A 16,159-nucleotide genomic window follows, 5' to 3' on the forward strand; every position below is an offset into this window, starting at 1 on the left:
CAGTTTTGGAAATTGAAGCAGGGGAAGTTAAAAGTGATTCGCCCAGGGTCAGAGCTAGTAAGTGTCTGAGGATGTATGTGAACTCAGGTTTTCCTGACTCCAGGCCCAGTGCTCAGTCTACCGAAATAGGAGAGAGTGTGGTACACAGCCTTCATGACTAAAATACTCTAGTATATATTTATAAGTACTCTAGTATAAAATACTCCAGTACAAAGAGCCCCTCCCCAAGAGGATAGTTCTCTATATCTGCCCCAAAACTGGTTGTTTTGAGATCTCTGAATTATCCTTAAACACCATCTAGAGTTCAGGTCAGGTGAGAGCCCAGGTCAGTTGTCAGCTGCAGGCCATACAGTCTCTTGAGAGAAGAGAAACCTGAAGCCTTTCCAGATGTGAACATGATTAAAGCACAAAGACCGGCAGAGAAGAGCCACAGGATACTTAGCAGTCTAAAAGCTCTACAGTTTTAACAGTGAAAGCAACTGAATTCTTAGCATGTGTAAATAAAATGAGCTTCAACATCACCACCCAAATCACACTCCCTCAATGTCACACTCTCTATGATCCTATAATCTATGCCTGATGGGTTTCTTCTAATGACTTGCCAAGATCATTAAGGAGATTTCTGCTTTGTGGAAAAACTTGGCTCTATGTGTTGACCCCTTTAGGCAGAAAATGGAACACAAAGCAAGCTTCAGATTAACCAGAGAAGATGCTGGATAAAAGCACAGAAAAATACATAAAATACCCACATAAATCAAGGTACAACAGTGATAATCTCCAAAATGCCCCAGCATCAAGAGAGACAAATCAAAGGAGAGAGGGGAGAAATAGTTATACTGGATAGTTTTCTTTTTGCTTCAGTGTGGTTTTTTTTGTTTTTTTATTTCAAGGGATAATTCATTGGGGGAATGTGAATTGACTATGATGCCAAGATAAAAGAAATCAATAACTTTTTTGAAGGTAAATGAGTAAACACACAGAATGAATCTACCTTTTATGAAATCATGGGATCACTGATTTCAGAGCTGCAAGGAACCTTCAAGGTCTTCTACTCCAAACTCTTTCATTTTACAAATGAGGAAACTGAGGCCCAGACAAGGTAACTGATATACCCAAGTTCACACAGGAAATAACAGAACTGAGATGTGAACTATTGCTCTACTGTTAAATGGGGCTGCTAACTCCTGAGCTTACCTACATCAAAGATAGTATCATGTAAACATCATCTGACACAGAGAGAGCACTCAGTCTAAATCTGACCACCTCACAGATGAAGTTACATAAATCCACAGAGATTAAATGATTCATCCTTTGAGGCTCAGCTCAAATACCACCTTCTTCTACATGAAGCCTTTTTTGATCCCTCCAACAACTAGTGCTTTCTCTCCCAAACTTCCTTGAATGGAACTAATTTATTGTATACATTTTTATATTATCTCCCCTCTTAGAATATAATCTCTTTGTGAATAAGGATTATTTCATTGTTTGTACTTGTAACAAGTACTTTGTACCTACCTATGTTATGCTGAGCACATAGTAGCCACTTAAGAAATGTTGATTGAATGATTCACTCATATACCCAAGGATACACTGATATTACAAGTAGCAATGCTAGGTTTCAAATCCAGGTCTTGTGACTCCAAATCCATTATTACTGTTTCCACTAGACCCAAGTATTTACATGGTATAATTAGTCAACAACAATTAACAATAACAACAACAACAACAACAATAATAATAATACTTGGAATTTATATAGCACTTTAGGGTTTGCAAAGCACTTCACAAATATTAATTCATTTGATCTTCACAATATCTCTAGGAGGTAGATGCTATTATTATTCTGATTTTATAGATGAGGAAACTGAGGCAGTCAAAGGTTAAATGAATTGCCCAGGGTAAAACAGCTATTAAATATTTGAGGCCAAATTTGAACTCACACCTTCTAGAATTCAGCACCGAGCCATCAAGCTACCCCGTTACTGGATTTGAAGTCAGAAGCCCTAGGTTCAAATTCTTCCTATATCATTTATCGCCTCTGCAACTTTGCTGAGCAAGTCCACAGGTCCCTATAAAATGAGGGAGCTAGGCTAGGTGGCCTCTAATGTTCCTTATAGCTCTAAAGCTATTATTTGATGATCATTTCAGAACTAAAGTATTAGTTTAAGACGGCAAAAACATTTATATACAACTCTAGGAGAAACCAGGTTGGCATTTGAAAATATTTATACCATTCCTCCTGTTCCTATTGCAACCTCATTGATTTAATTAATAGATTAGGCTATTCATTAAGAAAGAGAAAACAAATCAATGAATTAGATATGCAACTTAAAAAAGTACAAATGGATTAGTGGGATAATATGAAACAAATCTGGAAAGAGAGGTCAGAGCCAGATTGTGGAGAGCTTTAAATTCAAAGTTGAAGATTTTGTGTTTAATCCCAGAACAGGGAGCCACCAAATATTTTTAAACAGTGGAATGACAAAGCAAAGCCTGTCCCAGAAGATTAATTTGACAGGTATGTGGAAGATGTAACTCCTCTTGCACCAATACAGCATTATAACGCTATGTAGGTATTTAAATATACCACAGGAATACAGCAAATCAAGTTAACAATAATAACTAATATTACCTTCCGTTGTGTCAATTATATCTATTATCTTCAGTTATATTACCTATGTTATATGAATTCAACAGGAGAAATGTAGATAAGATACTTGATACAATGTTTGAATGCAAAAATCTGAGTTACGATGGTGCCTGCTGGGTCAAGTAGTTAATGTAGGAGCTAGGATTAGAATCCAGTCCAATGTAGTCTCCTCTACATCACACTGTCTCTTCCTAATTCACCCTACAGTGAAAAGGGTACTGTATTTGAAGGTCACTGTTGTGACCATTGGCAAGGCTTTCACTTCACTGGCCCTCAGTTTCTTCATTGTAAAATGAGTGAGTTTGACCAGATGACCTTGAAGATCCCTTCCAGCTCTAAAGCTATGATCCCATGATCCAATTCAACAAATATTTGTTTAGGGACCACTTACGTGCAAGACACAGTGTATGAGTCTGTGGATTGGTTATTCTACCATAATTATAGTGACAACTCAAATGTAGTAAGCCCCTCTTCCCAAAAAGCTTCATGGTAATTTACTGTTTTTCAATTATGGAATGGTAATTGCAAATGACATGAAATGAAAACTCACTTTGTTTGGCACAATAATAAAAGCCTGGGAAGCAGCTATATAACTGGGTTGTTATAATTTGGGGACAATTATAAATAGTCATTCCTTGATTTGCCTGTCTTAGTCTTTTTTATATTTGATTTAATTTGATGAAGAAAAGTGAAACTGAATTAATTTTCATTGCTCTGGGGGACATAATTCTGATTTTCTCTCTAATTTCATTTTAGTGTAATAGCTGATTTTAATTGTTATTGACCTTTATATCTATATATTATGGGAAAGCAGTATTGATCCACCAGGGAAAAACAGACAAGACAATACATCTAATACTACATTTCCTTATTTCATTTACATTTATTACCTACAGCCTTTGAATCTAGAAATTTAATGTTAACAGGGTTCTGGATAACATGCTCAAGTGTAGATGAAGGTGGCTGTGAAGGGACCATCAGACCTTAGGAGGTAGAAAGAGCACAAAACGGGGAATCAGAAGATCTGCTTCTGCCACCTAAAAGCCATGTGACCTATGATAAGTCAATTTCATTGGGCTTCAGTTTCCTCATCTTAAAATGAGAATGAAACATTTTTCTTACCTATCTTAAACACTGGGTAACTATCAAATGGGAAACATATTTGAAAACACTTTGAAAACTGTAAATCAGTACCCAGAGGTTCTAAAACACTTTGGTCTCAAGGCCATTGTACATTCTTAAAAATTATTGAGGACCTCCCAAAGAGCTTTTACGTGAGTCGTATCTATCAATACTTATTTACCTTACAAGAAATTAAAATGTCAGTATTATTGTTAAAACAATTTTGACCTCAAAGACCCCTGGAAAAAGGTTTTGGGATAGACACCACATTTTGAGAACTGCTGCAGTATACAAAATGAAGACAGCATTATTCAATGATATGTGTTATGTAATGGTATTGTTCCATGATCTAAGCCAGTGTGGACACAGTAATTTATGATCCAATAAGATAAGACTGATATGCTATATTGGTTAATGTTATACTTTTTTTCTTTCTGGCTACTTGCATTACTTTTTTTCCTGACTTGGAAGCTCTGGATTGGGGCTATAATATTCCTAGGAGCTTTCATTTGAGAATTTTTTTCAGGAGGTTACTAGTGGATTATTTCAATTTCTGCCTTGTCCTCTGATTCTGATCTTTTATGGTTTCTTGAACTATGTCCATGTCTGGTTTTTTTTCGTCATGGCTTTCAGGTAGTCTAATGATTCTTTTTTTTTTTTTTGGTGAGGTAATTGGGGTTAAGTGACTTGCCCAAAGTCACACAACTAGCAAATGCTATGTGTCTGAGGCCACATTTGAACTCGGGTCCTCCTGATTCCTGGGCCAGTGCTCTATCCATTGCGCCACCTAGCTGCCCCGAAGTCTAATGATTCTTAAATTATCTCTCCTTGATATGTTCTAGCTCAGTCGTTTTTTGCATGAGGTACTTCATGTTTTCTTTTCAGTCTTTTGACTTTGTTTAGTTATTTCTTGATGTCTCATGGAGCAATTAGCCTTCATTCTGACCAATTCTAATTTTCAAGGAGTTATTTTCTTCAGTAAGTTTTGTATCTCCTTTTCTAAGCTGTTCTCTTTTCACATCCTTCTTCCTTAGCTCTCACTTCTTTCCCCATTTTCCCCTTGATTGCTCACAACTGGCTTTTAGAATCATTTTTCAGCTCTTTTTCTAAACTCTTGCTGTAACTCTTCTGGGAATTCTTTTTGGACTTTGTATCCAAGCTGTATTTTTCTTTGAGGCCTTGTTCGTATATCTTTGGAGTCACTCTCTTCTTTTGAGGTTGGCTTGAGCTTTCCTGTTGCTGCATTAGCTCTTTATGGTGAGAGTTTTTTTTGTTTGCTCATTCTTCTAGCCTTTTTTTTTTTGACTTTGGAGTTTATGTTAATGTTGGGCTGTGTGTACTGCTTTGGGGAGGATATCTGGACTGAGATTCCAAGTCCTTTTATATCATTCTGCTGCTTTCACAGCTCAGGCATCCCTATTTTATAGCTGAAGAAATTAAGACAGGTAGAGGTTAAATGACTTGCCCAGGGTGATACAGGTAATAAGTGTCTGAGGCTACATTTGAACTCAGGTCTGACTCCAGGTCTAGTGTTCTATTTATAACATACTTAACAAAGTTTGCTATAAATACAAATTTTTATTATTATGATTATCGATACAGAACAAGAAATTTTCATCCTAGTAGTAGTTCTCAAAGAGGTGCTCCTTACTATGCTTCAAACAACTGAAAGTCTCTCAGAAATTGGATGAAACAAACTAGTAGTAAATGTATGCACATGCCCAAATCACCTGATTTTCTATGGGCCCTAATTCCTCACAGAAAAGAAAACTACTGGGCCATGAGAAAAAAAAAGTTCAAGGATACTGAAAAATTTGGGGCCTTCCCTGTGACAGGAGGTAAGCAATGTGTAAAAGGTTGATCACTGATGGGAGAGGAGAGGTGTCACCTGTTTATAGCGATAAAATCCTGTCAAGGTCACCTCTTCCTGTCAGCTGTCTCTCCTTCACCTTCTCCAACATTTTTTTTCAGTGATCTTAGAATCTGTAGGTTCTCAATAAAATCATTGTGCAGCATTGGGGAACAAAGTTGCAGCGTTCCAATTCAGTGAAAGAAGTAATAATACCAGTTGACTATAGACATGCCAACAGTGAAGAAGAGGATGTAGAGTTAATGCCCGAACACCAGGAAATACGTGCCCACAGCCTTCACAGTGTGCTCTTCAGCAAGTATCCTCTGAGAGGAAGTAGGAACCAAAGCCTTTTCTTAGCATGGTTTTGTACTGGGAGAGTGTTCTTGAATGCTGGGTGGGGCAATCTGCCAGAAAGGTCAGCTATTATTGTAAATAATACTTATGCCCTGAGGAATGTGAGTTTTCCTTGGGTTTCCATGGATTATGAGTGGTTACTTTGGTACTGAAAAAAGATTATGCAAATTCAGTGCAATCCTGTCTCTTCAATAAAGGGTGAACTGTCATAGGTGGGCCATGAATATCTGGTATGATATTAAAGATTATATTAAAGATATAAATACGTTAAAGATAAAGATAAAGAAGTATGAATATACTTCTTTAAGCAGCACACAGGTCACAACTCCTTCACATTTTCGTGGCCATTTAATGAGTTGCCATGGTCAAAAAGAAATTATCATTTAGTGGCTACCCTTTCAGTGATGAGCCTTTCCACATCTAGCTGAGATATCTGGTCCCCAGACAGCAGGCTCATAATATTATCACCAGCTCACATTCTAAGCCTCCCAGGTTGCGCTTCCTTAGGACAGCCTTCAGAAAACCCAATATCTCCCTGCCTAGAGGAGGCCTTGAAAGAAGACTTTAAAGAAATATACATGATAACCGTCTATCAGACTGTGAGGCTGGAAAGGACCATCAAGGTCATCAAGGTCATCTAGTCAAACCAACTCCTTTTGCAATAAAGAGACTGAGGCCCCACAAGGCAAAGCCCTTGTTTACACAGGGATTAAGTACTAGCACTCATATCTTCAAATCTAGCACCTTTTTCACTGCATCAGAAACTGACAAGAAACTGTGATGTTCCAGAGGAACAATGATGTGGCAGAGAAAACAATGGCCTAGGTGTCTGGTCATGGCTCTGCCATTAACTACTTAATCTAGGACCAACCAAACAGATAGCTTATCAATTCAAATACCTGGATTCAAACTTTGGAACTAATAAATACGAGATTGAGTCAATGAAATACATTATTTTATTCACTCTACAAGAGGAAGTTAGTTCATGGGAAAGCTGTGATTGTTACCTTTCTGGAAATCAGTTTCCTTGACTATAAAATGATAGGGATGGGCTAGAAAATCTCTAAGGTCCTTCCTGGCTCCAAAATTCTATGATGCTCAGTGTTCTATTTCCTCTCTATCTACAAACCATGTTCTGATAAAGTGCAGAGCACATCATTATTACTAGGCTGACTTAAACAAGAAAATAGACTTTCTACAAACTCATCATACTCTATTCAAGTATATTTGAAATTCATAAAATTTCAAAACACCTATCTTTTCATTTCTCTCTTCTTTCAACAGACAACATGAAAAAGACTAACACACCTGTCAGAATCTGTTTGGAAAAGCCAAGATTCAATTCTTTAAAATGCTGATCTGTGAAGGGTACAAGGTGTATTAATCAAGGCAATTAACTGCCCTGGAAGTTGATGACAAAAAGAATGAGGTCTACAAAAAAAAAGGGGGAGGTGGGCACTAAGTCAGGATGGAAATACTATAGGGCAGGAGTCAGAGATTCCTAGTTCCAGTCTAATTCTTCTCTGTCAATAAAATGACTCCTACTCCCTTTTCCTCTAGCCATTTAAAAACAACAAGAAAAATGCTTTACTCCAAACCAAGAATGAATGCTCTGAGAAAATGAAAAATGAATGTTTTAGTAAACCTGGAATAATTTAAAGGACTTTTTAGGATCACTATGGGCACATGAGTCTTTTAGTCCCAAGCCCCCATGACTTTCTAAATTGTTTATCCTTTGCTCATAATCGTACTTGATTTCAATGCCCAGAAAGAAAGTGAAAACATTTTTCACACTGACAGATGAAGATAAAGTAATCTGTTTTTCTGTTTTTCCATCCTTTGTTTCAGTACCAAAATGAAAGTGCCCTGTTTTGAGATCCACCGAAATGGGAGAGAAGGCCCATCCATATGCAGTTCACTCACCTTGGTGGCTTCTTCTACACTCTCTCTCAGAGCCTGGAGTTCTGCATCATACTGCTCCTTGAGTTTATCCATCTCCTGATCATGGCTTGACACTTCTTCTTTTAATGCTCCCTTCAAGGCAGTGAGTTCTCTCTCTCTCTTTCTTAGCAGATCTTCTTGCTCTTCTTTGGCTATCAAAACATCCTGCAGATCCCGCTTTGTTTGCAGTAGTTCCTAGAAGAAAAAAAGAAGAAAGGGTAGGAGGAAGGTAAAACCAGAAACTTCTTAAAGTTTAGAAAAATCATAATATTGGCGACCCACATTGCTCAAGAAGTGAATTCAAATTAAAAATACAGGATGATGGGGTAGTGGATAGTTCAGAATCCTGTGCTGAAGAAGGTTATGTAGTCATTCTAAAATAATAAGAAATTCTAAGAAGAAAAATCACTCTCTTAGAAAATTTACACGCTTTTGCAAGATTTATATTACTAATGAAGAGCCTGTTCTTATCACCTCAGAAGTAAATTACTCTAAAATATTCCTCATAGTCTCTGGGACATTTTTTCCACAGAGCTTAACATGCCCAGTGGTGCCCAGAGAAAAGGTCATAAGATTGGAAAGAATTCTTAACTACAACTTCAACTTTCTATATGTGTGACTGCGAACAAGTCACTCAACCTCTTGGCTTCCACATCCTCATTTGTAAACTAAAAAGTACTGTACCAAATTATTTCTAAGGTTCCTTCTCACCTCTAAAATCCTATGATAGGGACAGCTAGGTGGCACAGTGGATAGAGCACCAGCCCTGGAGTCAGGAGGACTTGAGTTCAAATCAGACCTCAGACACATAACACTTACTAGCTGTGTGACCCTGGGCAAGTCACTTAATACCATTGCCTAGCCAAAAAATAATAAAAAATTTAAAAAATTAAAAAATAAAATAAAATAAAATCCTATGATACATACAGAGTACAGTGTAACTGCCGCATTACACTGTACCTTTGAGAATATATTAAAGTCAGCTAATTGGCCAGTGTTGATAAGTTGATGAAAAATTCTAATCCACGTTTCTCGGCAAGCATGACATCAGCTCTTTCAAGGGATCTTAGAAAACAACCTTTCTTCCTGAATGCTGCTGCAATTAGTCAGATGAGCTGATGTTGGTCCCTCCTTGGACACTGCATTGTAGCTCTCTCTGAATCTTCCTTTCTAAATTACACTACTCTTGTGGCTGCCTGCTGGTTGCCAAACCTTCTCTGGATTCCCTGGAGGGAAGAGATTCCTGACGCCCCCCGCTTAGATCTTCAGAGCAATTTTCCTGCTTCTGGCCCATCTCCTGTAACCATACTTCCCAATTGTTTTGTTTTCTCAAAATATCTCTCTTTCCCCACTTATCTTTCCCAGGATATGTGTGTGGTTTGTTCTGCCTTGGCCTTTATTAAGGCTGCCGACTCATAGCCTGGTCTATGTCAAAACGTTACTATCTAAGGCTGGTATTGCTGTTTAAAGGGACTGTATGAGAGTAGTCCAACCAGATTATAGCATCAATACTCATCCCTGAAGCTTATCAAAATAGGGAAAATGAAACACCAAGGCAGAAAATGAATGGAATATAAACAGAACCTCCAGGGTGTCCTCTCACTTAAAGATCACAAGATCTTTCTGGAGAGAAACTTTCTTGTGGGTGAAGAAGTATCTTCTGAGCACCCAAAAACAAGTAAACAAAAGTAAGATGAACCTAAGTCACAAGTAGAAAGTGGACAAAATCAACACCAAGTGCTAATTAGGTGCGATGCTTCTTCTAGGCCAAGTGTCAGAGGTGATAAAGGAGAGCATTTAAAACTGCAGTGACAAATCACCGGCAAAACATAAATCAAGCACGATATTTTCAAAGGTGCTCAAAAGTCAAAAGCAATAGAAAAAAATATTTTTTTTTCCTGGATGATGATAAAAACCCTACTTGGATGAAAACTGCTTCAATCTTATTAACCTTCCAGAAATGTAAGCCATTTTACACTTCCCAGGAATCACCTGCTTAAGTCCATCTTTACTGGAAATGGATAAATGACCCAAAGAGCAAGCTGATAAAGGGATTTTTTTTTTCCAAAAAAGCAAGTTTCAGAGCTGCAGCCGAAATTAGCCCTTTTGGTCTTCTGTCTCATACCCCTTATCATAGGACTGTCTAAGTAATGTGCAAATTGATGACCCTGAGTCATTCAGAAGATACTAAATTTACTATATTCTACATAAGAAGTTAAGGAAAATGTGTAATAGATTTTAGGCTGACTTTCATGAAATCCAAATTGAGAATAAAAAATTTCCTACACATAAAGGCTAACTATTAGTACATATCAGCTTGCCACCCCAAAGTCCTGTACAGCCCAAAGTTTGCTATGCTTTGCCTCACGTCCAGAACTGGAAGAATGATAAAGAAATAGATCTATTGGAAGGTCCACTGAAAAAAAAACATGAATTTAAGGCTAAGACTGGAAGTTCTGAGCAACTATGAAAAGGATCAACTAATTAAAGTTGCAAATTCAATCTAGATCATCTGAAACAATCAAAATGTGTCAGCTCTCACCTATTCTTCAGTCGGCTTTCTACAAAACAATTTGACAGAAACTATGGGAAAACAAGGTCCTTGCTCCTGAATATTTTTAAAATTATTGGAAAGACAGGAAAAACACATAGAAATAACTGTGGCTTTATATTTTTATATACTTATACATACACACACATATACATAAGCATACATATGTACACAGAGATGACATAATATAAATACATATCCATAAATGTACAATATGTATATATAACATGTGGATACACACACACACACACACACACACACACATAAATTACAAAGGGGGAAAGCCCACATTTTATGCCTTCTTTAAAACTTCATTAGATTTTTATGTATGTTTAAAAAGCTTTATTAAAGGGTAGCTTAAATTTCTCATTCAGAGGTTAACTATTCATGTGATCCTGTGAAAGTCATTTAACTTAACTCAGCCTCCATTCCCTTATCTGTAAAATGAAGATAATACTAGCACCAACCTGTGTGAGTTGTTGTTTTAAGAGAAGCAGTATAGCTTAACAGATAGGAAGGTATCCTGGAAGCCAAGATCTGGGGTTCTACAGCTACCTCTAACATATTCTAGCTGTGTAACCTTGGGCAATTCAATTAACCTCTCAGTGTCCTAGGAAGCTAAGACTACAAGTTGTTCAGAAGGTGCTGACCTGTCTTGATAGAAGGCAGTTCCTTACTTGGGAGATCCCTATACTATAAAAATCAGAGGTCCAATCCCTGTCTCTCAGCTTTGTAACTAGAATCGAAAAGAAAGCAGATGAATGAGAAATATTTTTGAATCTAATCTTATGAGTGTGATAGATTATTGTTATAGATCATTCACTGTAAATAAAAGGAAATACCAGATAAGAGTTCAGGATCTGGGCTCCATAGAGAGACAGAAAAGTAGATAGATATATACAAAATCTTATAAATGGAAGAGATCTTGGAGGTCATCTAAGACAACTTCTTTACCTTAATGACACAGAAAGTGAGGCCCAGAAAGACTAACTGATTTACCCCAGAACACACAGCTAGAAGAATGTCCAAGTCAGATAGGGCAAGTAACAAGCTCTCCTAAACTTTTCCTTCCTTTCCTAAGTGATCATAGAAGAAAATAGCTTAGCATCTTAAAGAGAAGCAAGCTAAAGTCCATTAGGATACAGATTCCAGGCAAGAGGGATGCTGAGACCACAAGATAGCTGGTCCTATGAAGTAATTTTCAGAAATTTAACTTCAAACATCTGAGCAGATGCTGACAGGAAAGTTGTTAAAAAAAAAAAAAGGAGGGAGTTACAGGTTTTTCTTTTAAACTATAAAAAAAAAGGACAAGTTAAGATTGTTAACAACTAGGATTGCACCTAAATTAATTGCCTTTTTTTCTACTTCCCTAACTCCTAAATTATGCCTCATTTATTTGAAAATGCAATACTTATGGGGGTCTTCTATTCTCTATGTCCTTTTATTCATTTATGTGACTATAAAGACCTGATGCAATGGAGAATATATTTTGAGAAAGGTTGCTTTGTTCCTTTTTCCACACATTCTTCAAAGATGCCCTCAAAACATGTGCAGATTATCCTCTCAGAGATTTTATATAACTTGGAATGGAAGGGAATTAACCCATAGTTATTGTTATTTTCTTTATTCCCTTTTTTCAGTAATAATGTCGGGTTTATTTTATTTTATTTATTTAGATAAATACTTTTTGTTTCCTCTTCCCTTCAGGTACCTTAAGGACTAATCCTACAACATCCTCAAAATTCTGTCCACTCTAGCATGGATCTCTTCTGTGTACTATTGTTCTAAACCAGTTTCTCTTCCCATTCCAATTTTCTTTATTGCCACCACTACTTCTACATTTAGTATACCAAGGAGTATATGATATTGGAGTTTATATTTGGTAGCCACACTGTTACTGATGTAGAAAAGTGTTTATTATTTTAAAAAACTTTAGATACTTTTCATTTTCTGGAAATGGGTTTGTTCATTGCCCTTCCTTCCACATTTGGCCTAAATGTCCTTGTATTTTGGCTTGGTTGAGTCTCTCACTAAGTTTTCTACAAACTTACTTTGTACTCCACAGTTCTGTGCTATGGGGTTTTTTTCCTTTGTATTTTTTGGGACAATACTGCCATCCATAATCTTCTACTATTATCACACAGAAAATTTTAAAAGTAGTTTATATTAGAAACTAATCTTGCCCTTAGATATCACATCTCAATGCTTGGCAAAGAAATCTAAGTGCTCCCTGGCTAGGTTCCTTTGGTTTCCTTAGTGTTATAACTGATCCACCATGTTTAAACTTCCTTAGGGAATGATGAGTTTGTGTCAATGTCTTCTTTTATCCATTTCCCATTTTATCCATCAACACCTTGTTTAAAAGGTCAGACTGGAGCTACCTCATTTGTTTACAATGTCTTCTTTTCTTTTTGGTTCTTTGTTCTGACTGGGTAATGATTATGATCTCTGCCCTAACAATTAGATAGTCCAACTGGAGACAGATTATTTGGGGATATTCTGTTGTGCTTTTAATGGCACCAGCTTTGCCTTGAAACAAAAACCCATCCTTTCAACTTCAATATTCAAAAAATATCACCTTCCAATGATGCTCAGAATCCATTATTATCACACTCTTCAAAGAATTAAAATTATAGGTCACCCAAAGAGCAATGGAAAAGTTAACAGAGAGCATTAGTAGGATACAACATGCTACCATTGAAGACCTGCACAGGAGAAAGAAAATTAAGTCAAGCAGTCAAGAAACACTTATTAAGCACTTACTATAGGCCAGGCACGCTACTCAGTGCCAATGAGATATATAGAAAGGCATGAACTTTGCCCTCAAGGACCTCACATTATAATGGGGAAGAAAATACACAAATAACTGTGTACATAAGAGATAGCCAAAGTATATGGAAGCAGCCTCAGGTGGAAGGTATTAACAGCATGAGGAAGTGAGAAATACCTACAGAATATGAGATTTGAGGCAAGCCTTGAAGAAAGCTGGGGTTGGGGAGTGGGGGAGTAGGGAGGGGAAAGTGGAGGTGATGGGGGAAGAACATTCTAACCATGGGGGATAGCCAGTGCAAAGTCACAGATAACAGCAGATAAAGTCATATTCAAGAAACCACAAGTAAGCCAGAGGAAATGACTTAAGCTTAAGAAGACTGAAAAGGTAGGAAGAGGCCAGGTTGAGAAGGATTTTAAATGCCAAATACAGGTTTCAGCTCCATTCCAGACAGCCAAAATTACCAGAAGTCTAGCCTCCAAATAAGTGGAATGTTGCCATAATAGTTTCTATTTATGTTCAGCTGTTTTAAACGTAACTCTGTGGGAAAATCAATCTGTCTCTCCCCACCCCTCCTACTTCCCCATGCCTAAAAACAAGCCTTATTCAGATCATGAAGGTACTATAACCCTCACAGACTCTCCTAATTGCAGGCATATTATATAGAAGAAACAAACCATTTCTGCTCTACACAGTAAGAATAAAACCCAGAAAGACTTCAAGTAAAGGCCTGGTAATGGACTTCATATGATCCAAAGCCTAGTCTAGCTAACTTAAAGAGACTAATCACCATGTTCTCTGCATGAGGTTGAATTTTTTGGCCACAGAAATGCTCAAGGACTAAGTTTTAGAAGGCCCATGATCTGTGTTAGTGGAAACAGTACTCACACAAACAAAATTTCTATTGTCTAAAGTATGGAAGTATTGTACTGATTATCTATATCCCACAAGCCAGGTATGGTGCAGTGAATAGAGACCTAGTCTCAAAGCCAAGCAACCTTGGATTCATGTCCCAACTCTGATGCATATTGGGCCTGTGGTATCAAATTCAAATAGAAACACATCCCTGCAGGCTGCATATTGACTTAGAAAACCACAAATTAACATTATCTATGTTGTACTGTATTTTATTTATTCTGTTTTATATTTTAATCTGGTTCATGCCTCACTTTCTGGGCTGCATGTCACTAAGTTTGACATGTCTGTCCTAGGCAATTCTCTCAGACTTAGAAGTTGCAGAGATAATGCTGACTGTCAGCAGTAGTTTCTTTTCCTCTTATATCTGAAATCAGGTCTAGTCCCTAATGCTATCTCCCATCATTCACAACAACTAATAGCACTGGTAAACAGTAAGTGCTCAGCAGTATTTACTAATTAACTGATTAATACAAATGCTAAATAATTAGGAAGAAGTGGGAAAGAATAAACCAACCTAGGAAGTTTAGAGTGCTTATTAAACTTAGGTATTCACCTAGCTTTAGAGTCCTGAATTTTTAAGAAACACATTTATTACTAATTTATTCTCACTCAGAATATGGAATGCCAGGTAAGGCACAGTTCTGCTACCTGAAGACCATTCCTACACAGGCCACAAGAGGGATTTCTTTGGCATAAAGTCCTTGATGTAACTGTACTTCTCACCTCAATCAGGGCTCCCTTCTCCCCATCATCTGAGTGTTTTGCATTATCCAACTCATCGTGCATTTCTGAGAGCTGGTCCTGGAGATCTCTGATCTCTGTCTGGTGCTGCTCCCGTTCCATCTTCACCTGAAACAACCTTATCAGGGAAAGGAAAACACTGTCAGGGGTTTCACCAAAGTGCTTTTGTTTATTGTCATAGCCTTGATCATATAACATAAAATACTCGTAAAGACCGAAAGCAACCCTGTGTTCTCCTTTGCTGCACTAAGTAAGAACACTTCAAGTTTCTTGTAAAGTCATCAAACTTTGACCAATTGAATTCTAGGGAACAGGAGCAAGTCTGTTCTATCAAAAAAGAAACAGCCAAGCAAAGGATAGGTCTTGACATTTTTTTTTCCTCAAAGAAGAAGTAACCTGAATTCTGACTTTTATTCAAGGGATGGGAATGAGAAAGTGGTAGAAGAGAATGAATTACCTTTATAGTAATGCCCATTTTTCTAATGGGACCCTCCCTCCTAGGTACATGATTACATTCCACAGTTCCCTTCCTTTTTCCCCCTTCTTCTCATTTTTGATATCTTCAAAACCCCCAGTAAGCATCTTTTTCATCTTTTCCTCAAGGAAACCTCTTTTCTAACCAAGACTATGTAAACTCTGTGAAGGCACAGAGACCATATCTACTAAAACTATAGGATCAAAGTACTTAGGTCAGGGAGGGATTTTGCAGATTCTCTAGCCCAACTTCCTTATTTGACAGATAAGGAAACAGAGGCTGAGAGATTAAATGACATATCTCATAGTCACACAAGTAATAAAGAGCTAGGATAAAAAAACAAGATCTTCTGGCCCTTCCTATCCTACTCCATGCTCCCTCTTGGTATACATATTGAATAATGCTGACTAAAAGGCCATGTCACATATTTCACTGGCACTGAAAAATCTTTTATTAATGATAATGATTATATTCCCTAGGATTCTCAATAGCCCTTCAACATGTACCACTTCCTTCTATAAAATTTTTCATTTGAATACATTCTAAAAATATCAGATATTAATATATTGTTACAATAATGAAATGATGATTGAATTGATAAATAACATGGTACTTTTTTTAAGCTCTCACCACAAAGAGTAAAAACTAGTTATTGTTATAGTTATAGAAGGGCATTAGAAATGCCCATCTTAGAAAAGATTGTACTTTTTCGGCTTTGGGAGTTGAAACATAAGTTATTGTGCTCATAGAATCCAAAACAATACACATTTTTTTAAAAAAACACA

At 37.1% G+C, this 16,159-nt stretch overlaps 1 protein-coding gene across 1 annotated transcript in view; it reads right to left on the reverse strand.

Annotated features, from left to right (window-relative positions):
• The window catches only part of CGNL1 (cingulin like 1), a 197,589-nt gene that overhangs the window by 105,167 nt on the left and 76,263 nt on the right, over positions 1-16,159 (reverse strand). Inside the window, 2 exon segments of the mRNA XM_020981694.2 lie at positions 7,902-8,114; positions 14,882-15,017. Of these exon segments, the coding sequence (XP_020837353.1) occupies positions 7,902-8,114; positions 14,882-15,017 (349 nt within the window).

Source organism: Phascolarctos cinereus, unplaced genomic scaffold, assembly GCF_003287225.1.
Source record: "Phascolarctos cinereus isolate Bilbo 61053 unplaced genomic scaffold, phaCin_HiC Scaffold_3;HRSCAF=262, whole genome shotgun sequence".
Classification (NCBI taxonomy): Eukaryota; Metazoa; Chordata; class Mammalia; order Diprotodontia; family Phascolarctidae; genus Phascolarctos; species Phascolarctos cinereus.